At 45.5% G+C, this 23,904-nt stretch overlaps 2 protein-coding genes across 2 annotated transcripts in view; one reads left to right on the top strand and one right to left on the bottom strand.

Moving 5' to 3' along the window:
* Window positions 1-381: 381 nt before the first annotated feature.
* On the top strand, window positions 382-12,621 carry katnb1 (katanin p80 (WD repeat containing) subunit B 1). The gene is made up of 20 exons (XM_070902841.1): window positions 382-522; window positions 2,245-2,418; window positions 3,445-3,575; window positions 3,725-3,842; window positions 4,164-4,264; window positions 4,566-4,607; window positions 4,888-4,971; window positions 6,097-6,212; window positions 6,356-6,427; window positions 6,529-6,679; window positions 6,775-6,965; window positions 7,215-7,363; window positions 7,626-7,676; window positions 8,562-8,626; window positions 8,774-9,007; window positions 9,284-9,433; window positions 9,541-9,617; window positions 9,921-9,995; window positions 10,213-10,329; window positions 10,846-12,621. Exons 2-20 carry the CDS (start codon window positions 2,379-2,381, stop codon window positions 10,985-10,987), a joined length of 2,106 nt encoding a protein of 701 aa, XP_070758942.1. The 5' UTR covers window positions 382-522; window positions 2,245-2,378; the 3' UTR covers window positions 10,988-12,621.
* Window positions 12,622-14,951: 2,330 nt separating this feature from the next.
* The window catches only part of kifc3 (kinesin family member C3), a 25,191-nt gene continuing 16,238 nt past the window's right edge, over window positions 14,952-23,904 (bottom strand). The window contains exons 13-26 of the mRNA XM_070905359.1: window positions 23,276-23,362; window positions 21,232-21,379; window positions 21,018-21,148; window positions 20,397-20,508; window positions 19,774-19,955; window positions 19,081-19,185; window positions 18,638-18,768; window positions 17,645-17,768; window positions 16,963-17,092; window positions 16,326-16,555; window positions 16,084-16,236; window positions 15,583-15,712; window positions 15,203-15,249; window positions 14,952-15,059 (exon numbers count right to left, since the gene is read on the bottom strand). Of these exons, the coding sequence (XP_070761460.1) occupies window positions 14,952-15,059; window positions 15,203-15,249; window positions 15,583-15,712; window positions 16,084-16,236; window positions 16,326-16,555; window positions 16,963-17,092; window positions 17,645-17,768; window positions 18,638-18,768; window positions 19,081-19,185; window positions 19,774-19,955; window positions 20,397-20,508; window positions 21,018-21,148; window positions 21,232-21,379; window positions 23,276-23,362 (1,818 nt within the window). The remainder of the gene's footprint in view (window positions 15,060-15,202; window positions 15,250-15,582; window positions 15,713-16,083; window positions 16,237-16,325; window positions 16,556-16,962; window positions 17,093-17,644; window positions 17,769-18,637; window positions 18,769-19,080; window positions 19,186-19,773; window positions 19,956-20,396; window positions 20,509-21,017; window positions 21,149-21,231; window positions 21,380-23,275; window positions 23,363-23,904) is intronic.

Here is a 23,904-nt window from a genome sequence, read left to right on the forward strand (position 1 = left end):
TTAAATGTAGTACACCCATTTGTATAAAATACAATCCTGTACTTCCTGTACTGTATGTATGTTCATTTGCTGCTTATATTTCTACTTCACTACATTATATTGAAACTATTTACCGATTAAGACTTTTTTAAATAGCTCCACCGCAACCAACGGCACCATTACACTTTACTGAAGTAACAGACTGAATGCAGAACGTTTACTTGTGACATATTATTTTCACAGTGAGAATACCAAACAATAGTGACACCGTCACAATCAGAAGAACGTTCATTGTCAATTTGTCTACTGCAATTTACATCATGTTGATGTTAATAAAGTTGTTTTAAAAAGTACATTTTTGACGTCAGCGGAAGTAAATGGTTCGTCGCTCAGTTGCTAACATGGTTGCTAAGCTGCAGCCGAGGAACGACCAGACTGTCAACAAGTTGTCATCAGCTGCGGAGTCAGATTAGCTGCCGAGTTTAACGTTTAAACTTTAACCTCCCGCCCCTTCAGATGATTAACGGCGGCGGACAGACGGAGGTAAACTGAGCGCGATGTGTTTTTGTTTCCAACGTAACAACTAGCCTTAATTAGCTAATGCTACCCCTGCTAACTGGCTTTTCATTAGTTAACTCCTAGCTAACGCTTGCTAGTGTTCGTTAACGACAGTTAGTTCACCACCCGCGACTAGTGACAAAGTCTAACTAACAAGCGTTAAGTGTAGTTAATTAATATAACGGATCTCAGCTGCTTTTCAGTCATTTAACGCTCCTTTGAACCTTTTATTATGAGCGTTAGCTAATCTGTTGTTTAAGTGACCCTTGACCATTAGTTTAATGGTGTTCCTTAATAACTTAAGCCTACTAAACATTAGTTTAGCATTAAGTTAGCTTTAAGTAGCTATCTTGTAATGGGGAATTGCTGGTGTTGTGCCGAAACGTCTCCGTGTCACACCGTTTATTCTGTGACCTGAGCAGGAGCTTCAGCTGTGAATCACATCCTTTATTTTAATACATATTTACATAAGTCTTTTTCACAGGGTCACAGACTGTGAAGGCCGTTGAGCAAAGGTTGTGAGCTGACATATTCACATAGTTTGAAAGCTGTTAAAGTACAAATTTTACTGTGTGTGTCTGTCTGTCAATAGTTGGTTGAACTGTCGGTTCACTGAAGTCACATCTATCAAGATGTGTGACCTTTGTGATCTGAGTGTTTTAATAACAGCTATCCGAATAAAGCAATAAACTCTGATGAGAAGGCTTGCAGCCAGCTTGACTTCCTCTGCTTCTACCTCAGATGAAGACCCTGCATGGCTCAGTGATTCAGTTCATTCAGCTCTGTTGAAATGACAGAAGTTATAATTAAAAGAACTAATTGATTTAGTTTTTCTGGATATTTCTTGAAAAGTACATTATGTACTATTTATTGGGCACATTTACAAACATGGGCCAAAATGCTTGACAGTTAAAATCTGCTAAGATAAAATGATTAAAATATACTATGACAACAATTCTAAACTCAAGGCTCACTTGCATAACTTTTCCCAAAGCTTTCAGCCATATTCCACAGTCTTCTCCAGCAGGTGGAACTTGCTCAGGTGTAAGAATGAATAATGCTAACACCCTCCGATTGTAACAGAGAGTTTAGAGTGACGAGTAGTAAAACAACAATATGAGAATAACTTTAAGGTTTGTATTGACATGAAAACAGAGTAAACAGATCACAACAAAGACAAAGTAGAAAACAAGACAATGTAAAGCTGTAATATTAAAATGCAACATCATGTAGGCATCAACGCATTGTTATTGAGTTCATTTATTCATTGTTTACAGGTTAATTAAACGGCCTCCAGGAATGAAGTTGGTGATGTAAAGCTTTTGTAATGGAGTAGGATTTTGGTAAAGCCCCTCTTCATCTCCTTAAAGGCACCACGCTGAGTCCACTCACACACCCTGTCCTCCACTGGGAACTCCTCAAAGTGTGTAATTCCATTAACTACCAATCTCATGCCATGCTGCTGTGTTTCAGTCGTGTCATTCCATCGTCCCGGGCAGCCATTGTTTTCCATTCATTTCAGATCAGCAGACCATTAAACTTACTTCAGTTGTGTGAACATCAAGTCTGTATTATTATCGTATTATTGTTACATTATCGTTATGAGGTAACGCAGAAGTCCAATCATTGTTGTGTGGCAGACTGATCAAAATAAAGTGCTGTTAGAAGAATAAAATGTTAAATATGTGACTTTTGGTGTCGCTGCAGGAAGCTCAGTGCAGAGACCGAGAGTGAATGAAAGCTGATGTCTGTCCTCACTGATCCCGACTGAACTCCATGAATTAACCTCAGCAGTCGTCCAGCAGCTCAAACACAACAGCCAGTCTCCCAGTGTGGCCAGTATGGCTGCAGCCAACACCACCAAGATCTCATGGCGACTGCGTGAGTACAAGCCTGATGTGGTTTCACTACCTAACCAGTTAAGCTCCAATTTAAAGTTTGAATTCTACAAATAGGGTTTGGCGATATGATAATAAATACTGTGAGAGAATATACTTTACATGTGTTAATGTTGTTTATTCAGAGCTGCAACCCCCCCCTCCCTTTTTTTTATTTTTGAATTCTTCTTAGAGGCTGAACAGGTCAAATTATCCAGTAAAACACAGTAAAAATATATATGGGTAATACAATAAACCTGATTTTATGTAGCAGAAATACATTTTTCTGATTTTCTATCCTGTTAATCATCTCATGACCCCTCAGATTTATATTGGGACCCCTCAACCTGGAGTCGGGAAACCAATGAACAGACCTTCCTGTCTGATTGATTTAGTGATATAGAATATAATACGCTATGATAGAAGATGTTATCGCCCTCTGCTATCATCAAACTGCCAGGAAGAAGTTTCTGCTTTTCTCTGTTGACATGAAAGTCATGAGATAAATAAATGCACGTAACTTCAGGACTTTGAAGAAGGCGGCTTCTGGCAACAGTCACACTTTGGTTCACTGGTTTGTTGAATCCACCATGTGAAGAGGAATAAGAACACTTTCTTAAACAGAAACAGTCCTTTATGTTCACTGATTATTAATATTAATGTGTCTGTCTTGATGACAGTGCAGGACAGCAGTTCTCCAGACAGTAAGAGCGCTGACATACTTACTTTTAACTACACGTTGGTGCGTCGACTGGCAAATCCTGTTTTTATGGGTCTGCAGTTGTAATAAAGCCTATGACCAGTGGGGGGCAGTATATCAGGATGTGTGCTGACTGAACAAACCACAACAATGGAAGAAAGCTTGGAAGAGAAACTTTATTTATGTTCTCAGTGAAGGTATTCTAGTCAGGGATGTTTGGGCCCTGATCTGTGCCCCCTCTTTAGTCCTGCGCTCTCAGTCAGTGCAGCTCTGCAGCATCTTCACAGGCAGACCAGAACTAAATATTTCCCCCCCCGTGTTGTTGTACAGAGGAGTTCGAGGCTCACTCCAGCAGTGTGTCCTGCTTGGCTCTGGGGAAAAGCTCCGGCCGCCTGCTGGCCACCGGAGGGGAGGACTGCAGGGTCAACCTCTGGGCCGTCAGCAAGGCCAACTGCATCATGGTGAGACCTCCTGACTGCACCTCTGATGTGAACACTCCAGACTGTTACTGGTTTACTGCTGTGACTTTAATGAATTCCACACGTTGAAGGGGATGTGAAAGGTTTACAGCCACAGTGTATTCTGACGGTGTGTGTGTGTTGTCTCTCAGAGTTTGACTGGTCACAAGAACCCAGTGGAGTGTGTCCAGTTCAACGTGTCAGAGGATCAGGTTGTCACTGGTTCACAGTCTGGATCAATACGAGTCTGGGACATGGAGGCTGCCAAGAGTGAGACTCAGTTTGTTCTCTTAGTGTGTGTGTGTGTGTGTGTGTGTGTGTGTGTGTGTGTGTGTGTGTGTGTGTGTGTCGTCTGTATACTCCTGTCTTTCACTCACAACACAACACAACACAACACAACACTGGCTACACATGAAATGAACTCTACACATCCACAACATGTGAATAAGCATCAAGCACCTGGACATGTTAATCTCTCAGTCCGTCCCTAAAGCCAGTTGGCTGTCTGTCTTTAATATCAGAACGCTCAGTGAAAATGGACTCTTTGACTCTTTCTGTCAGCGTTACTCTGCTGCTTCCTGTCTTCTCCAGTTTTAAGGACTCTGATGGGACACAAAGCCAACATCACCAGTCTGGGCTTCCATCCGTTTGGAGACTTCCTCGCCTCAAGCTCCATGGACACAAACATCAAGGTGTGTGTGTGTGTGTGTGTGTCATTCCTTGGTTTTAAGATTCAGGTTAGGGCTGGGGTTCAAGTACAAACGAGTGTGTGGGTTTATGTCTTTGTGAGGACCAATTGCAGTTTCCACGATTGTAGTGAGGACATTTCTGCATTGTGAGGACATGAAGGCTGGTCCTCACTACAGAGGTTAGGGTGAGGCATTTAGTTGTGCATTATGTCAAAGTGGGTCCTCACAAGTATAGAAGTACAAAAGTGTGTGTTTGGATGCTGCATTGATGAAATGTTTCTCTGTTTTGGTTCCTGTCTGTCAGCTGTGGGACGTGCGGAGGAAAGGATATGTGTTCAGGTACACGGTAAGAGCTGTGTGTGTGTGTGTGTGTGTGTGTGTGTGAAGCACATTTATACATTTTTATTTGAATCATATTTAAGATAGTTATAGTGCATTCCCTCAAGTTGCCACATGTTTGAAAGACGTCAGCTGTTTAAATGTGTAAAAAGAGAACTCGTTTTTCATATTAAATGTCAACATCCTCTCTGACAGAAGGAGCAGTGGCGTATTTCAGAATAAAAGTCTTGTACAGTGCCCTTTGATGCCTTTTGAAAGATAAAGTTGTGTTGGTGTTTGTGTTGCAGGGTCACACTCAGGCAGTGAGGAGCGTGGCCTTCAGTCCAGATGGGAAGTGGTTGGCCTCAGCCAGTGACGACTGCACCGTCAAGGTACAAACTGATCCAGGAGCTGCTGCTGAGAGAGCTGGCTGTCTGAAGCGCTGAGTATCAAAACCTGTCAACTGCTGAACTGTCAGCCAGACTTGTGGTCTTATTCTTTGATCAGATAGTTCCTGATTTAACCCTTTCATGCATGAATTATGACAGCCTCAGTCAGGATTTTGACGAAGTGTTTTTATTTCTCTTTAGGCATGAAAAAAAAATTTTAACTTAATTTTTTTCAAATGTTCATTTCACACAAAGTTCTTCACATGCATGGACAGCATGCGTTTGAGTTTTCAACTGAAGAAATATGTATTTAACACACCAATGAATAAAATGGAAATTTTAACAATTGTATTACTCCTTAGTTGTTACTTGATGTTACCAAATTTTATTTACTATTTATTATAAATTATAAATTTATTTAGGGTCTCCTACTATAGAAGGATTGGCAAGGTATTCCTGAGCTGCTCAGCGTTTCTGGCCTTCCGTTGGCCATCTTGGTTTTGAGACATTTGTGTTGCGCTTACAATGGCTGGCCAGTGGGTGGCAGTGTATGGGATGACGCACTAGCGTCCACTGTGGTGGTTGATGTGCAACTACACCATTAAAACCCATGCATATACAAGAAAACAGCTTTTGAATAGCTGTCCACTGTAGTGACCGCTATGCGTGAAAGGGTTAAATGATATATGTTTTATAGGCTTATTTTTTTACGGCTGCTTGTGTTCAGACATTTAAAGGATCTGGATATATCTGGATATGTCTGAATCAGAATCAGAAATACTTTATTGATCCCTGGGGGGGGGGATTACACAAAAATGATGATGATCTATATGTTTCTTCTTGTCTTTAAATCTCATGTTCAAACTCAAACCATGAGTGAATGTTTCTACTAACAAGTCTTGTGTGTTTGGACCTGAGATTTGATGCCAAGAAGAAAAAGACTTGTCCTTGAATGTAACTCTCACATGTCCATGTGAAGAGTCGGCGTGTGTGTCAGCATTCCTGCTGTGAAGGACTGAAGTCTCTTTAGTAAGACATGGAGGACAAAATGCAGAGAAGTGTGGCTGCCGTGTCGATGATGAGCAGTGAACACTGAGGTCTTGTCTGATGCCCTCTTGTCTCTGTCAGCTCTGGGACCTGACTCAGGGGAAGACCATCACAGAGTTCAAATCTCACACTGCAGCCGTCAACATCGTCCAGTTTCACCCCAACGAGTATCTGCTGGCATCAGGAAGCTCCGACAGGTACGACACCTCAACCTGATCTCTGTTTCAGACGCCACCGGGCTAACTTTCACCAAACTGAACCGGAACCTGAGTGTTTTCTCCGTCTCTGGTCCCTGCTGGATGTCGGCAGTGAGTCAGTTTGTGTTCTCTGCTGTCTGCAGGACCGTCAAGCTGTGGGATCTGGAGAAGTTCACGATGATCGGCTCGATGGAGGGAGACACGACTCCAGTCAGGTGAGTTTTCTCAGGGTGTAGCAGGTGGGACAACATGTTGCTGGACTGTGACCCCTGGCCCCTGACCTCTGACCCCTGGCCCCTGACTCCTGTGGGTTCAGGTGTGTGTTTTTCAGCCCGGACGGCGGCTGTCTGTTCAGCGGGGCCACAGACTCTCTGCGGGTCTTTGGCTGGGAACCCGACCGCTGCTTTGACGTGGTGCCGGTGGGCTGGGGAAAAGTCTCTGACCTGGCAGTCTGCAACCAACAGCTGGTGCGTAGCTCCACCTGCAGGAGAAAACAGCTGTCGATTCTAACAGCAGTCCAAACTCCAGGTATCATCTCGAATCTTTCTGCTCCTTCTGTCAGATCGGTGTGTCCCACCAGCTCTCCAGTGTGTCCTCCTACGTAGTGGATCTGAAGAGGGTGAAGAAGAGCGGCGGCTCTGTGATCAAGGGAATCATCCAGGACAACCAGCCGCTCACAGAGCCGAAGGATCCTAAAGGAGCCGCTCTGCGCAGGAACTACGAGAGACCCACAACCACCTGCAGCTCACAGAGGTACGACAGACGCCTGCTGTACATATTTTAATTAATAATTAAAAAGCTCAAATACTGATGTGTCCCGTTATAATCGTCCAGTTCATTAAAAAACTGAACATGCTTTGGTTTTAAACTGTAAAACATTTGAAGATGTCAATCATAACACCAACTTACAGTTTGATACCAGTTTCAAAAAGGCTCAAATGATACCGATTTCACCGATGTCGTAGTCACATGTCATGATGTCACGTGTCATGATGTCATCAGGGTGAGGCAGAGGTCAGACGCTGATAGGCGGAGCCCCGAAGGCGAGAGGCGGAGCCCCAGTGAGGACGAGGCCGACGAGAAAGTGTCGTCAGCCGAAATCCACAACGCAGAAGACTACAAGGAGATCTTCCAGCCCAAGAACGCCATCTGTAGGTCGACTGCCAGCTGGTCCACCTCTGAAAATGAACAGGGTTCAGATCCAGGCTTTATTTTTATACCTTCAGTTTGTTTTCAGTGGATCAGCTGCTGTTGAGGTCTGAAACTGAACATTTGGACAAAGACACAAACTAAACTCATGTTTTATGTTAATGTGATATTTTAGTTTTATTTCTAATATTATTTCTATTTTTTCATTTTCTGTTCATCTGAGTTTGAGTTGATCGTTAGTGACTCAGGTCTCCTCTCTTCCAGCTCGCACTCCTCCCAAGATATCAGAGCCTTTCCCAGCTCCTCCAGAGGACGGTGAGTCCATCACAGCCTCAGTCATTAATCATCAGACATTCACTTTTCCTGCAGCTGGTGTGTATTTATATTCCTCCTCCATGTCCAACCACATTCACTGGCATACTTTAAAGCAGCAGTCAAATTTTCATATTAACAGGGGATCACATGACTGTTTGTGAAAGGTGTCTCTGAACCATCAGCTGAGTCTTCATGGTGACTCTCAGCTCCTGGTCTATCTGTCCTGGTTCTCTCTCGGCTCCTGGTCTATCTGTCCTGGTTCTCTCTTGGCTCCTGGTCTGTCTGTCCTGGTTCACTCTCAGCTCCTGGTCTATCTGTCCTGGTTCTCTCTTGGCTCCTGGTCTATCTGTCCTGGTTCACTCTCGGCTCCTGGTCTATCTGTCCTGGTTCACAGACAGCAGACAGACTCAGTTAGAGACAAGCTGCTGAACATAGTGCAGCATTTAGCAGCTAAAGAGCCAGATGTTTCCCTCAGGAGGTGGAGGAGACCAGAACCAGAGCTAACAGAGAGAGAATACTGGACTTCATCCATCAGGAGACACGACTCCACATGGAGGACCACGTTGCTCTGAAGCTGTTGGATGTGGAAACAAGCAGCTGTTTGATCTCAGTTAGAAACAGCAGCTCTATACGGAGATGATGTGTTAATGTTGAGTTTACAGCTTGTTCTGCAGCCACCACTTTATTGCACTAAAGGATCTTAATACTTCTTCCACCACTCGCTTGTCTGTCGTTGGTCTTTTCTTCATGGTTTCAAACTGGAGAAATGCGTCACATGGAGGCCGGCTTTAAAGGCTCTGCCGCTTCCATGAAACGATGATGATGGTCACATGATGTGAGTGATGGACACAGTCAAGACTGTTTGCTTTTTCTTCTTCTTCTTAGAGACTATACTGGCGATCGGCCGTCAGCTGAAGGACATGATGTGTCCTTTTCCTGACAAGCAGCAGGTCAGTGAACGCAGCAGCAGTCTGTCTCTTCTTCTGATGTGTGGAGCCGGAGAAGGTGCTCCAACTGTAACAATGAGTCATGTGACCAAACGTGCTCTTTATTTATGTTGTAATGTTAACATGACAGATTGTATGTGTGTGTTAAAGGCTCCTCCGCTGGCCTCCTCCACACCTGTCCAGAGGGTGGAGCCTACAGTGGTCTCCTGTTCTAAGCGCCCAGCCCCCTCAGCGGTCGTCCCGGCGTCCTCCAGCCCCCCCGTCTCCTCTGGCCCTCCTCCTCCTCAGCCTCCCGTCACCACGGCGAAGTCTAAACCTCAACCTAAAATCATCCTCAGCACCAGGAACGAGCCCATCGGACTGAACGTGGCCGACTTCCTGCCTGTGAGATTTCAGGGTTTTCTGAATATGCAGATATAAGTAAATAAAACGTGATGTAGCTTCAGTAACAAATAAAGAATGAGGTAATTTCTATCTGTTTACTAATGAACACACGTGGACGGGTGTTTATGTGAAACCCAGATCATCACTCACTCTGTCACCAAACTAAAAGTCCCAAACCGATCAGTGAACCGCTTCTGTCTTCTGACAGAAACAAACACTTTTGTGATTCGTGTTTGTTTGTTTTGGGGTGAAACACTGACGCTGTTCGTTCCTCAGTCTTCACCCAACAACCGAGCCGGAGCTCTGAGCGACGAGGAGGCTCTGTCTCAGATCAAGAAGGGTCACGACACCATGTGCGTGATGCTGAGCAGCCGACACAAGAACCTGGAGACGGTCCGAGCCGTGTGGGCCAGAGAGGACATCAAGGTGAGACTCCACGCCGTCCAGCTCTGATACCTGCCGCCGGTTAGTGTCGTCAACGGTGACCACTTCCTCTTCTTCCTCTTCACTTCCTGTGTACTTCCTCTCTGCAGAGCGCTTTGGACACTGCTGTCTCTATGAATGACCTGTCTATTGTTGTGGACATCCTGAACATCATCAACCTTCAACCGTGAGTCTCACAGTTCGTTGGTTCATACTTCAAGTGTAATCGAGATGTAAGACGTCATAGATGGAGCATTATGGGTCGGAGCGGTCGGACCTGAAGTGATGCTGAAGATGATCCCCAGCAGGTCCAGGTGCTTCTGGTTCAGCACCTGTAGAGGGTCAGCATGTAACAGGAAGCTGTCAGAGATCCTCCTGCTGACCGAGAAGCTGCTGACGTTCAGACGCACAGAGAAAGTATCCCAGAGGTGGAGATCTGAGAAGACGTAAGCTCATGATTTAGTCTTTAATTCTGATATTAATGTTTCAGCTCGCTGTGGAAACTGGACCTGTGTACAACCATCCTGCCTCAGATCGACAAGCTGCTGCAGAGTAAATATGAGAGGTGAGTGACTCATTACTGTCGTTATTCATTCATTCATTCATAAATCCCCTCAGCTGGAGCTGATGCATTCAGTTCACTGTCATATGTGACAGAAAAACTTTTGAACGTTTGGAAGTTTATCAAGGATCAAAAACGATTAAACGTCTCTCTAACAGAGCAACATGAAGACATTTCATCCTCAAAGCCTCTGAATCTGAATGTGTGTGTGTGTGTGTAGCTACATGCAGACCGGCTGTACGTCTCTGAAGCTCATCATGAAACATTTCTGGATGCTGATCTCAGACACGCTGAAGGCCACGCCGTCTGTGGGCGTCGACATCACGCGAGAGGAGCGGTGAGTCCTTCACCAGCTGATCTCAGACCACCAATAAGTCTGTGTGTAAAGATCTGATTTACTAAATCGAGCTGCACCATTAAAACTTAATTCATGTGTAAATTGAATCCTATTGACAATGAAGAGAATTTATTGTCAGCGTGTCAACACTGTCCACGTGGTGAGACGCATATAAACTTCTACTGAGGCTCATACACACATGTAGGCAGTGGCTGGTAATTATTCCCCCTGTCCGTACTGACTGCAGTGATCCCACTGGAGGAGATGGAGGACACAATCCAGTCAAATCAAGTGTTTCTCTTCCAAAGGGACTGTTTACTGACAGACAAACGTCCACAGGAGGAAGAGAAACACTTGATTGTCTCCAGCTGAACTTCAGAAGGACGGCTGGATTGTGTCTCCAGCTTTGAAGACAGACGGGATCACTGCTGATCATGAACACGCACCAGGACTCATCGTCAGAAACAAACACGCAGAGTCGGAAATGAACTGATGATGACGTTTGTGTTGCTGCAGACACCAGAAGTGCCGAGCGTGCTGCAAGCAGCTGAAGAACCTGAGCAACATGGTGAAGAACAAGGCGGCGCAGGTCGGTCGTCACGGCAGCGCCTTCAAAGAGCTGCAGCTGCTCATGGCGCCGCTCGACGACTCGCTCTGAGACCCAACACGCCGACAGCTTCCAAACTACTGACATCACTGCACGCATCAGCTGATCTGCAGCCAGGCGGAGCAGACAGACAGGCAGACGGACAGAGAGCAGACAGACAGACAGACAGACAGATGGACAGACGGACAGAGACAGACAGACAGACAGATGGACAGAGACAGACAGACAGACGGACAGAGACAGACAGGCAGACGGACAGAGAGCAGACAGACAGACAGACAGATGGACAGAGAGCAGACAGACTGACAGACACAGACACAGACAGACAGACGGACAGAGACAGACGGACGGACAGAGAGCAGACAGACGGACAGACAGTGAGCAGACAGATGGACAGAGACAGACGAACGGACAGAGAACAGACAGACAGACGGACAGATAGTAGACAGACAGATGGACAGAGACAGACGAACGGACAGAGAACAGACAGACAGACGGACGGACAGACAGACAGACGGACAGAGATAGACAGACAGACAGACAGACAGACGAACGGACAGAGAACAGACAGACAGATGGACAGAGACAGACCGAGGGACAGACAGAAAGAGACAGACAGACAGAGACAGACAGACAGACAGACAGACAGACAGACAGAGACCAGACAGACAGACAAACAGAGACCAGACAGAGACCAGACAGAGACCAGACAGACAGACAAACAGAGACCAGACAGAGACCAGACAGACAGAAGCTCATTCGAAGCTTCTCCCACTTTAAGGCTGCTGCACTCTGTGTGTCGATCTGTTCATACGACACAAATCCTCCGGAGGCGTCGTGTGAATAAAAGTGTTATTTAAACATGTTGATCTTCTCGTACTCTGAAGGAACACTGAGGAAATCCTTTAGTCTGACTCAGAATCAGAGAAGATCACCATCAGTCCAGCCTGACAGACCCTCAGGACGCCGATTCCTCTGAATGCAGCCGTCTGCTCTGCTGTGGTCTTCTACCTTCAGCAGCTACGAACTCGACATGATCAGCAGTCAGGAACACCGAGCGACAGACCAGGTGTGAATTATGTCTCCTGACAGAAAAAGACAATCAAGAAACGTTTGGGTGCATAAAAACATGGTGTCTTTCACAAGACAGACGTCGTCTCATCTGCTGTACAGAGAGACACTCACCAATATGAAGCTGCTTAGCTTAGCTTCAGATTCATCAAACGAGAGACGACATGTTCATCGGGGAGCTGGTAGCTGGGTTTTGTCACAGCCAGGCTAGTTGTTTCCACCTGTATGCTAAGCTAACCTGCGGCTGGCTGTAGCTTCATATTAAACAGACGGGTGTTAATCTGAACCTCTGACTGAAGAAGTGTATTTCCCAAAACGTCAAAGAGACGGTGAGAGGACAGCTTCGTCTCGTGTCTCTGCTCCCCAGAAAGAGGATCTCAGGTTGTGGGCGATTCCTACTGACTGACATTCATAATAAATAATAAGAAATGTTTTGATCTGAAGTCCGGCGTCGAGTTCACTGAAGGATCAAAAGCAGAAACACATCAAGTCCAAAATAGACACGGTGAAATGTTCAAATCTTTTCACTCCTTTTCTACTTGTCTGCGACACGCTGTTTTAAATGTTCTGTTCCTACTGTTTATTTAAATAAAGTTGTTCATGTTGGGATGGAAGACGAGTCTGTTGTGTACCAGCAGGGGGCAGTCGGGGCCATCGGTGGGTGCATCCACGTTTCTCTGGAAGTTCAAGAATACGCCTACCAACACCTCCAACGCTCCCTAACTAATTTATGAATGAATTAATATGCACCGGGTTCAGCTGAGGTTCTGTATTAAACACACAGATGTGAGATTGATACAAGTTGGTCAACATGGACGCGAGAGTCACACTTGTTTTGGAGTGTTTATTAAAAAGGGAATACAAAAAAACAAACTGTAGAACTCTACAGTGGAGACAAAGCAAGCAGACACAGAAGCTCATCGCGCTTCTAAGCATTCCTGTTACTACAACTACAGCTAACTATCAGCTCCACCTGCGTCACGTCACGCTCGCACCGGGTCAACAGCTACAGGTCTGTCTGAGGTCAAAGGTCACCTGTGGTTTCCTACATTAGTTTTTTACAGCGGTGACTAGACGACAGCAGGCGCACATCGAGGAGAAACAGTCGAGGAAGATGAAGAAGATTTGAGCGTCTTTTTGTTCATTGTTAACGAGCTGAAGGAAGACGAAGCTCGGCATGAAAACAAACAAACATCCAGGAACAAAGAGGAAAAGCAACACTCGTGTACAAGAGAAGACGTCCTCGTATTGCTCACGTCTTATTGGACAGCTCGTATCAGTGGAGTACCCTGATTGGATAAAGGAGGGCTGCGAGGACACAAAGACAGCCTCTGTTAGGAAACTGCAGAGGGTTTAAATCACAAATCTTCATTTTCAACTCAAAATTTTAAGATCAACCTCAGAAAATGTTCTCATGGCATCCTCCAGCAAAAAGAAAAAGAAATCAAATAAAACAAAAAACACGATTAAAGCATGTCAAACATAAATATATAACCATATTATGAATATATTATAAATCAACCACATCTGGAACTGTGGGTTAGAAAATAATCTAGAAGTTTAAAGTGCAACTTTACAAAGAAACAACAAAAGAAATACTGTGATTGGGAAGCGTATACTGTTTTTCGGGGGCATTATCAGACGTTGAGGATTTCAGTCCAGACGGGAGGAGCCTGGGAACATTTGGGACTTCAGTGGTTTCTCATCAGTCGCTCGAGTCTTTTTAAACATCCATCATCACAGCAAGAAGACACGAAACCGAAACATTTGGCCATGTTCTCTGCCAATACACGACAGAGATCTGAGATTGATGCCCGGCAAAGTTCCCGTCAGTCTTTGCTCCTTCGTCCAGCCCCAGTCAAGGTCCCAGCAGGGAGGAGCCTCGGGGTGCTGGCCGACACCCCGCGGTCGTCTCCGGGTCTCTCAGGCCGTCAGCTTCAGTCGTCCTGCAGAGAAAACCAGACCATCAGTCAGCAGTCATGTGAGCTGTCACACCGTCAGACCATGTCCACACTGCTGCCGATAAACATGAAAACTCTTTTTATCCACAGCAGCTCAGTCCAACAACTATTAGGCTATTAGATGACATTTATACTAAAATAATAATAGACTAAAATTATAAATAATAATAATAAAACTTTGGTGATCCTCTGACTTTTCTTTTAGCGCCATCATCAGGTCAAATAAATACCTGCAAAAACCAAGTAACTTCCCAGCCTCAGCTGTACAGGAGGAGTCCTGTTAATCTATTTAAATAAATGCCAACAGTGTTTTCAGATTTATCAGTGTGGACATGGAGGTACAAATCCCACAATCCTCAGCTCATCAGACACCCGACCAGGCCACAGAGCAGCAGAGACGAGGGGGGGGGGGGGGGGGCACCAACTCACTCACAACACCCAACACACACTCTGAAGTCACAAGGAAAAGACTCCAAAAACACCAGCTGTTATCAGTTTCATCTGTGCATTCAGGACACAGATACAACACGTTTAGCCTAGCTTAGCATAAAGCCTGGAAGCAGAGGGAAACTGCTAGCCTAGCTCCACCTTCCAGCAGAAATAGAAATGTAAACATAGACATGGTGGTTTTAGCAGCAGTTAGCATCGGAGCTACTTGTTGACCAACAACCGCTGGGAGCAGTGACTGTACGCAGCACCTGTGAAGTCCTGTTGGTTTGATCTCTGTCTGAACATTCAGCTGAGCCTGCTGACTCGCGGGTTAGCTAACAACATACAACGTGAATCCAACAGAAACGTGGTTTTTCTTTTTCTCTTTTGATGGCTAACAGTTTCCCCCGCTTCCTGTCTTTGTGCTAAGCTAGGCTAAACACATCCTGGCTCTCCCTCTGTACTATAGACACAAATGAAGCTGATTTAAAGGTTGTGACATCGAGAGAATCAGCTTATTTCCTTGTGACTTGAACTTGTTTCTGCACAGAAGTTTAATAAGAACGAGACTCCAGCATTCGAACAGGCGACACAAACAGCACGGTCCGCTGCATACAGGAGGCCTGTGGGCTCCGTGGGCCCTGTGGGCCCTGCTCACAGCCCTGCAGGCGCACAGACAGAAGCTGGAGGAGTTCTGTGGTTAGAGGTGAGGAGTGTTAGACAGATGAAGGGGGGGGGGGGCACCATGCCATGCTGAGCGCTTCCATGCCAAGCTGTCCACCATTTAGCATACACCCCCACCTACCTGCCCACCGTCCCCCACCAATGGGCTGGCTCTGTCTACCTGTCTGTCTGTAAACCAACCAATGAGACCACAGAGTGAGGAGACAGAAGAAGAAGAAGGAGGAGGAGGAGGAGGAGGAGGACAGACTGACTCACTCTCACAGTTCAGACCTGTGATGTTCACAAGTTCTAAGTAAAAAAAACTAAAACCTTAATCAACTAGTCCATTAATTGATTAGTTGCTTGACACATTAATTAGCAACCATTTTAATAATGGATCATCTTTATGGGCAAAATGCAAAAAAACATAAAAACACGTGTTTAACAACATGAGGTAATCTGATTACTCAGAATACATACATATAGTGTGTATTTATACTGTATATGTCCATGTATTTGTACCTGTGGACAGCTGGGACTGGGACCTCCTGCGGGAGCTGCTGGGAGTTCTGGAGGTGGAGGAGAGGGTGGAGCCGGCGCTGCTGGCCCGAGAGATGGGGAGAGGGACGGGGGTCACCGGGGGAGAGTCCAGCTGACGAGAGGTCAAAGGTCAAGATGTATTTCAGAGATCATTACAACGTTTATTATTCTTCAGTCTTGATGATTTGTTTGAATTTACATTCATTCATTCATTTTCTTTTCCTTTTTTGTTTAATTTGAGTTTAATATTTTTCCTTAATTGATTTACTATTTTACATTTTATTTTGAATATTTTATTTACTCGTCATATCTAAAGTATTGGTGCCAAAATGATGCACAAGTGTCTCATCTTGCTGAAAATAAACATTAAATTCAACAAATGAATCCAAACGTTGAACTCAGACAGAAATCAGGAAACATCTGATCAAAGAAACAACTCGGACTCGTTTTACTGACGTCGTGAACTCAGGCTGTGGACGTTACCTCCACGCTGTCGTGGGTTGGCGAGGACGAGGTGGACGAGTTCTCGTGTCTTCTGGAGGACGAGGACGAGGAGCTCAGCTCGATGCTGCGAACGCGCTGAGCGAACTTCAGCGAGCAGACCGACTCGCTCATGTTGGTGGGCAGCGGAGACACCTGAACACCAGAGAGATCGTGAACAGATGAGGAGGATGACGAGCAGCAGAGTTCTGTTGAGACCATGATAAACCTGCTCCTGGTCTTACCTGCACCATCATGAGCGTCTTGCTGTCTCCGCTCAGAGAGTCCTGCAGCAGGTAGGTGAGGCGGGAGTTCCTGAACGGAACGTGGGAGTGTTTGCTCCGCAGCGCGTTGATGACATCACCGAGCGCAGACAGAGATTTGTTGATGCACTGAGCCTCTCTGAGGCGACTGCCCTCTGCCCCCGACTTAGCGATCCTCTCCGAGCCCGCCAGGTCCACCAGGTTCAACTTACCTGCAACCAAAACACACCAAAAACCGCTCAGTGCAGAATTCCAGAGACTCAGACCAGGTTCAATGATCACACGTTCTTTCTGTTCTGCTGGTCGCTGCATTTCTCTAAACAAATGTGGCAACAACAAGTGGCTTCTTTTGTCTGAACACATCTGCACTGATGGTATTAATAGGGAGGTGGTTCTGAGATCAAGGGGAGACCACAAGGGTCTGTGCTGGGTCCTTTACTACTCACACTCTACATAAACAAGATTATCACTCACAACATCCACCTTTATGCAGATGATACCGTCTTGTGTGCAAAGGGCTCCTCTTCAATTAAGAGTTCAAGCCAGTGAATTCAAATCAAGGTGTCCTTAAATTAGAGTGTGTGTGTGTGTGTGTGTGTGTGTGTGTGTGTGTGTGTACCTTGTGTGCGGTTCCCAGTAGCTGAGTTGAATCCAGACACGGTGATGATGAGCAGAGCATGAGAGCGAGAGCTGTGTTCGTTCAGGTTGGTGCAGGCTGTCGCTCTGTTCATGTGACCCAACTCAAACACCTGAGGACAGGTACACACACACACACACACACACACACACGTAAACAAACAGTACAGTACAGAAGTTCACTTTTTCCTTCAGCAAGGCTACTAATAATTATTTTCATTATCAATTCATCTGCAATATTATTTATTGATTTGAATCATTTCTCTATAGAAATTTGAACTGATTCAGTTCAAATCACATTAGATGAAGGAAGACAGCAAATATTCACATTTGAGAAGCTGGAACCAGAGATATTTTGGAAAAAGTTATTTAAACAATTAATTATTAAAAACTGGTGCTGGTTCGTTTGTGTTGATTAACTAATTGATTAATTGACTTATTGTGTCACCTCTGATGAAGTTTATTTCCTTTCAAAAAGTGAAGGAAAACACAAAGTTTTAAACGTCTGAAAGCTCCAGAAAAAGTAAGTAAACTTCTGTTTCTAAGGTCAACAACGAAGTCTACAGAAAGTTATCAGGTTACAGATGCAGACAAACAGACCAGGGACCAGCAGCTGACTGGAGGTGTTTTACACTGAAAGGACGAGCGCAGCAGGAAGTCCTCACCCTGTTGATGTCCTCGGGGCTCTGGACGGTGAACTCTGTCAGTCCGGGGACGTAGAGCTGTCCGCTGCCGTCAGGGTTCATCTTAATGTCCAGCTTGTCGGTGGGATTCTCCCCCAGCAGGTTCCTGACCAACAACAGAGACGTTTACAACCTGCAGACTGGACTCAGGGCTCACACAACACATCACACCAGGTACCACCCCACAGGGTCCACACTTTGTCTGTACACGTGTGTGCGTGTATGTGCGTGTAGAGATGTAATAAAGATTTTACAGAAGCAATAGAGATATGTAGCCGTATTAAACTGATGTGTCCTGAGCTGCCTCATAATCTCACAGTTTAATCTGACTCAAGTCCTCAGAGTTCTGGACCTTTCTGCCAAAAGCTGTCCACCCAGCGTCCAGATGTTGAGCCTCAGAGGCTTTAAACAGATGTTCTGTTACACAACGGCTGGACAGATGACATTTAATATGATCCACCTTTTACGTAACTGCTCTGAAAGTGCAGGACATCTGTGTGTGTCAGACCCTCACCAGGCGGTAATGTTCTTTAATCTTTCATCCAAGCGGCTGTAAAGTTTGTCCTGATGGTGGTCACACTGTTAAATCAGTAAGACTTGGTATGGTGGCCTTTCAAGGACATTTCAGGTTCAACTCTGCACCTGTAATGTTTCACACTTTTATCATGTTAGCATGCTGATGTGCTTTTTAATGTTAGTATGTCACCATTAGCATGTTAGCATGTACAGACGGTATCATATATATCATAAACATGTTGTTGATCTCTGATGTTTGAAATATTCAACATGTCTGCTGCTTCATCTCCACTAGAACTTAAAATGTTTGTAGGTTTGACCAAAGCAGCTGGAGGAAAAGGATTCACCTTCTGGTGAACATGAAGTTCTGAACTGAACGTCACGGAGTTATTAAGCATTAATAATATGAAGCATTTGGCTGACTGACTCAGGATCAGCTGAGCGTGCTTGTTTCCTCACCGCAGCGTCTCGTTGTAGATCTCCACCATGCTGACGGTGATCTTGTAGTCCCAGTCTGGAGCTTTCTCCGTCACCTCCGAGAACAGCAGGCGTAGAGCTCGCTGGTTGATGCCGGGGTCGTCCAGCACGCCCTGAACACACACACACACACACACACACACACACACACACACACACACACACACACACACACACACACACACACACACACACACACACACACACAGGGGAAAGCCTTGTTACTTGGGTCACACATGAAATCAAACAGATTCACCTCTAGCTGAGACAGATGATTTATTCAGACGCTGGCAGCCGGTCGGCACGGCAACAGATTGTGTTCTTGGTGATCTCACACACACACACACACACACACACATGTGTACAGTTATTATTTCACAGAAGAAGTACAGGACCGATTGGTGGACCGGAGACTCTCGTCTTACCTCCATGGTGTATGTCTTCCCCGAGCCGGTCTGTCCGTAGGCGAAGATGCAGACGTTAAAGCCATCGATACAGGAAGTGACCAGAGACTGGACCTCCTGAAACACCTGATGGACCAATCAGAGAGAAGAGGGACTATTGAGACACCGACAGTCCCTCTAATATAATACTGGCATCATGTGACCTGAGCTGCATTCATCAATATCAGTGGTAGAACATAACTACGTACACTGTTCAAGTATTCTGATTCTGATGGACTTCTACTGCCCCACATCTGTCTGACAGTTTCAGTGACAAAACAAACTACATTTGATGTTGGTTTTGTTTTTTGTGTCTGTAAAACAAAAGACGTCAGACAGCGACATCACCAACAATCAACCATCACATCAAGGAGCTGAGCTGACGGTGTGAAGGATCTCTGAGCTCAGGTAGATCCCTGAACCTTCAGCTCCTCACCTCACCGCCAGAAACAGAAAACAGCTTTTCTTAATGCGCATGTTGCCTGGGAGGAGGCTCTGCCTTCAAGACTAAAGTCAGGGAAGAAACGTCTCTGTCCAGTGAACCCCTCAGATTTCTACATGAAGGACTAATGTGTCGAGACAGGCTGCAGGCCACAGGTAACCTGATCGGACACTCGTCTGATGGTGTTTGTGTGTGTGTTGTCATGGGAGCGCTTCCTGTGAGGAGCCACCCACCTCTTCCTGTGTGGCGTGAGGAGAAAACACTTTGTCCAGTTCAAAGGTCATGATTTTGCCCTTGTTGGAGAGGTAGAGGATGGCGTCGTCGTCCGAGTCGAAGCTCAGCATGATTTTGGTGTCGGCGGAGTCCTGCTCCTCCTGACTGACGGGCCGGACGCGGCAGAAAACACGGATGTTGCCTGGGAGACGGAGAGCGGGAACATGGGAAGTGTTCTACTTTCCAAAACATGACGTCTTACTTTTTCGCTCTTGACTCCACTGATCAACTAAGACCTGCTGTTCACACTAAACTGGGAGCCAGGACGCTGAGGCCACGTCCTCCAACACAGACCTTTAACTGTCTTTAGGCCCATTCTTGTATTTTTCCACCAGAATTGTATTTCTGGTCGATGCGGCTTTGAAACAGCACGCAGCCCTTCATGTTGGAGAAGACAAACAGTACTTTATTTTATCTTATGTGTTGTAATTTCCTGAGAATTACTGAAGAAGTTTCCCAGAAAGAAAGATATAATCTGGCACTAATTATACTTCAGTCTAAAGTCCTGGTTACTGCGTTTAACATCCTTTCATGTGAAGTTTAACCACATGAAAGTAAAAAGACGACGATGTTTGTTTCAGACCTTTCAGTCGGACCAGCTCGTTGTGACATTTCTTCCTCAGGTTCATCTCTCTCTTGTATTTACGCAGCAGCTCCTGGTTGGTGGTGCTCACCTCGCTGATCACCTGACAGATCTGACACACACACACACACACACACACACACACACACACAGAATAAAAACACTCTCATCAGACTAAACTGGTTGATTCTTGAAAGACATTTTATAACCTGATCAAAAGACAAATAACGCCTGTGTTCTCTGTTTTCTGCAGATTAACTCGAGTTGGACGCAGACGTAAACAAGCAGCTGTGGCGTCCTCATACGTCCATCTCACTTTGAATCTGTCCAGCTGATCCTTCCACATAAATGTAGTCCAGTTCCAACAGACGTCTTTTCTGTTCTGAGCTGCTCGAATAACAAAACTGACCCTTCAAATCTAATCTACACTAATATTATGAATATTACAGTAAAGCCCCCCCATCAGATCAGCTGACCAATCATACGCAGATTCTGATCGAGGGGCGTGGCCTTCCACAGTGGAAACACCTGTGGCTCCTCGTCTCCTCCGTGATGAACCTCGATCAGACCCGAAGTCTCTGCTCTCAGCCAGCTGGTGGTCTTCTGAGCATGCTCACTCACCTCCTGCTTGGCCTCTGTGATAGCTTTGTCCAGCATGAAGGGGAAGTCCTGCACCTGCCTCTTCAGACTGTTGTAGTCACAGGTGAGAGTCCTGAGGGCCGGCTGCAGGCTCAGCAGGTTCATACGCACTCCTGAAACAACAACAGCATTCAGCCAAGTCCAAACACACACTGAGACCCAGGACAGCAACAGGAAACAGGAAACAGTATCTGACCCGCCAGATTCTCGTGGACGGCCTTCATCTCGCTCTCGGCTCTGATGAACGCCTCCTCGATCACGCGGTTCTTCTCCTCCTCCAGGTTCTGCATCTCCGCCTCCAGCTGACCCTGAGCTCGCTCCATCTCCCCTTCGTACACCAGGATCTGAAGGAGGGAGGAGGACGTGATCAGAGACTGACGCGCTTATAGATGACACGCAGCGCCGGCTGCATTCAGGTGACTTTGCATCATGAACCGTTTAATTCTGCTGCTCACCTGGTGATACAAAGCCCTGTCTCACAGTATCGTGAACTCTGTGGTGGCAGAAACCTTCAGACTCATGGATCTGTGACGCTCACACCAACAACTTCAGGTGCTTCCCATAAATAATTCTGTCTAACATATAATCATCTACTTAACAATGAAAGAGTGGCGTCGTCTGTAGTTTGACTCTTTGTCTAAAAGCTTCTAACGGGTCTCTGCATAAACATACATGTTCCACACATGTAGTGGGCACACTGAAAAGCTGCTACAGAAAATACAGTTCCGACGGACCAGAGAAAGACGCCGTCAACGAGGACACCAGAGCTCACTTTAAATTTTAAATATTAACAGTTTCTTTACTCTCATGGATCCAGCGATCAGACTGTTGTCGAGCTGTAAAGTGGGAACTGTTGTCTTCCATTTTAAAGATCTATGGGAGAGTTACTAATGGATTATATACACGCTGTGATATACTTTGAACCTAATACACCAAATAAAGATCAACATCTCAGGCTTTAAAATGTTCAGTGACCACACGTCCTTAAACCTGAGAGACTCTGGTTTTATACATGAAGACATTAATAACTTTCCTAATTCATCGTCTCTCATCTGGAGATACAAACTTAAATACGTGATTTTTTTACGTGATCTGTAGGTTCTCAAAAATCTACACTAAAACCATCACGTACACGACCTACACAAACAGCAGCTACTACAATAAGCCAGCTGGTATCACTGGAGGACACACAGGTAAATCTGATCTCACAGGTGTACAAGGTTCAGGAGGCGGAGCCTGAAACACAGGAAGGCTGCTCTCACACTGCGGCTGAAAGTGACGGCTACGTTTGTTTCCAACGTTTTAATCTTAAACCACCAGATTTAAACATTTACACGGAGTACAGAGAGGTCCAGGACGCGTTTAGCCTAGCTTAGCACAAAGACTGGAAGCAGGTGGAAACTGTTAGCCTAGCTCCATCAAAACAGAGAAAAATCCACCCTCGCCCGGCTTCCAGTCTTTGTGCTAAGCTAGGCTAGCATCACATTGAAAAACGTGATGTGAGCAGATAAAAACAGATCTCAGCAATAAATCAGTTTTAAACTTGGTTGCAGTGTGAACACAGCCTTAATGGTGTTGAGGGACACAACAGGGAGCACTGGGAGAGATTTACTGGGTTCATATCACAAACTGGAAGATCTAACAGAGTCTGACAGGCTCCAAAGCTTCCCAGTAAAACCAGTTTAAACCACATTCCCTGATGTCCTTTCCTGATCACTCCTCCCTTTCAGCAGTTTCAGCATCTCAGACGCAGAGATCAGTGTGTCGACTTATGGAACTATTTGTGAAAATACAGTTTCCTTGAATTCTGAAAAAAGACTAATAGTATGCAGCCTGAGAGGTATACCTGCAGACACTACTCAGGGCTGAAATTAATCCATGTTTTAGTTCATATTGTCCTGAAGAGACGTTACAACTGAACCTTAGTCAAAGAAAAGTTCTCTCTGTGGTAAAGATGTCAATACAATAATTATCAGGTTTCTCGAAAGGAAACATTTATAGTTTTTCTTATACTACCATTATTATGGAAAACGTATTTGCTCAAATCTAAATGTGTGCAGGTTTCACTCCTGAAACCAGACCAATAAAGGTCTTCTTCCATAATAAGTTCTGGTTCTGGAGGAGTCACTGGCTGAAGGAGTGTTTGTGGTTTATTTGGCGGCTTTGGAGAGAGGGTCAGTCTCGCAGTGACCTCTGAATGTTAGTGACGTCACAAGGGGAGGGGAGGGGGGCGGGCCAACCTTGGACAACCTGCGAACCACCTCGCCGTTGCCCCTGCCGACGGCCTTGAAGAGGAGGCCGCACAGACGGCCTCGATCGGTGAGCAGCTGCAGCCGAGCGCATGCAGAGAGAAGAAGGTTAAACTGTAGAGGTGAGGGGTTAAACTGAACTCTGAAGTCTGCTCATCCACCATATTCATCCACTCGTCTCATCACAGCTGCAGACCTCCACTGGCATTCAAAAACTGCCGCTGCCACGTGAAGCAACTTGTGAAGTTTGAGTCCCCCAAATTAATCATTTTTATCCATGCGGCCAAACACATGGAACAATCGGAAACTTGACTTTATTGCCACAGTTGTACTTCGTTAATGTAAAAAGAAGAATATTCAAAAGGGGACAGATAAGAAAGCAGCAGCTCGGAGCAGATCTGGCTTATATTAACGGGTCGGTTCTGATGCCGAGCTTTGCTGAGCGGTGCGTTTGAAAAACTGAAACACTTTCAGGGTAGAAGATGAAAAACTTCTTCCCATGTTGCTAATTTGTTAACTGTTAACTATTTAGTTAGTTAGTTAGTTAGTTTAGCTAACTATTAGCTCTTGGAAGGTACAGAACAGTTTATTGTTTTCTGTTGTGATGAAGCTAGGCTAGC

The sequence above is a fragment of the Enoplosus armatus genome, chromosome 1, assembly GCF_043641665.1.
Source record: "Enoplosus armatus isolate fEnoArm2 chromosome 1, fEnoArm2.hap1, whole genome shotgun sequence".
Lineage (NCBI taxonomy): Eukaryota > Metazoa > Chordata > Actinopteri > Centrarchiformes > Enoplosidae > Enoplosus > Enoplosus armatus.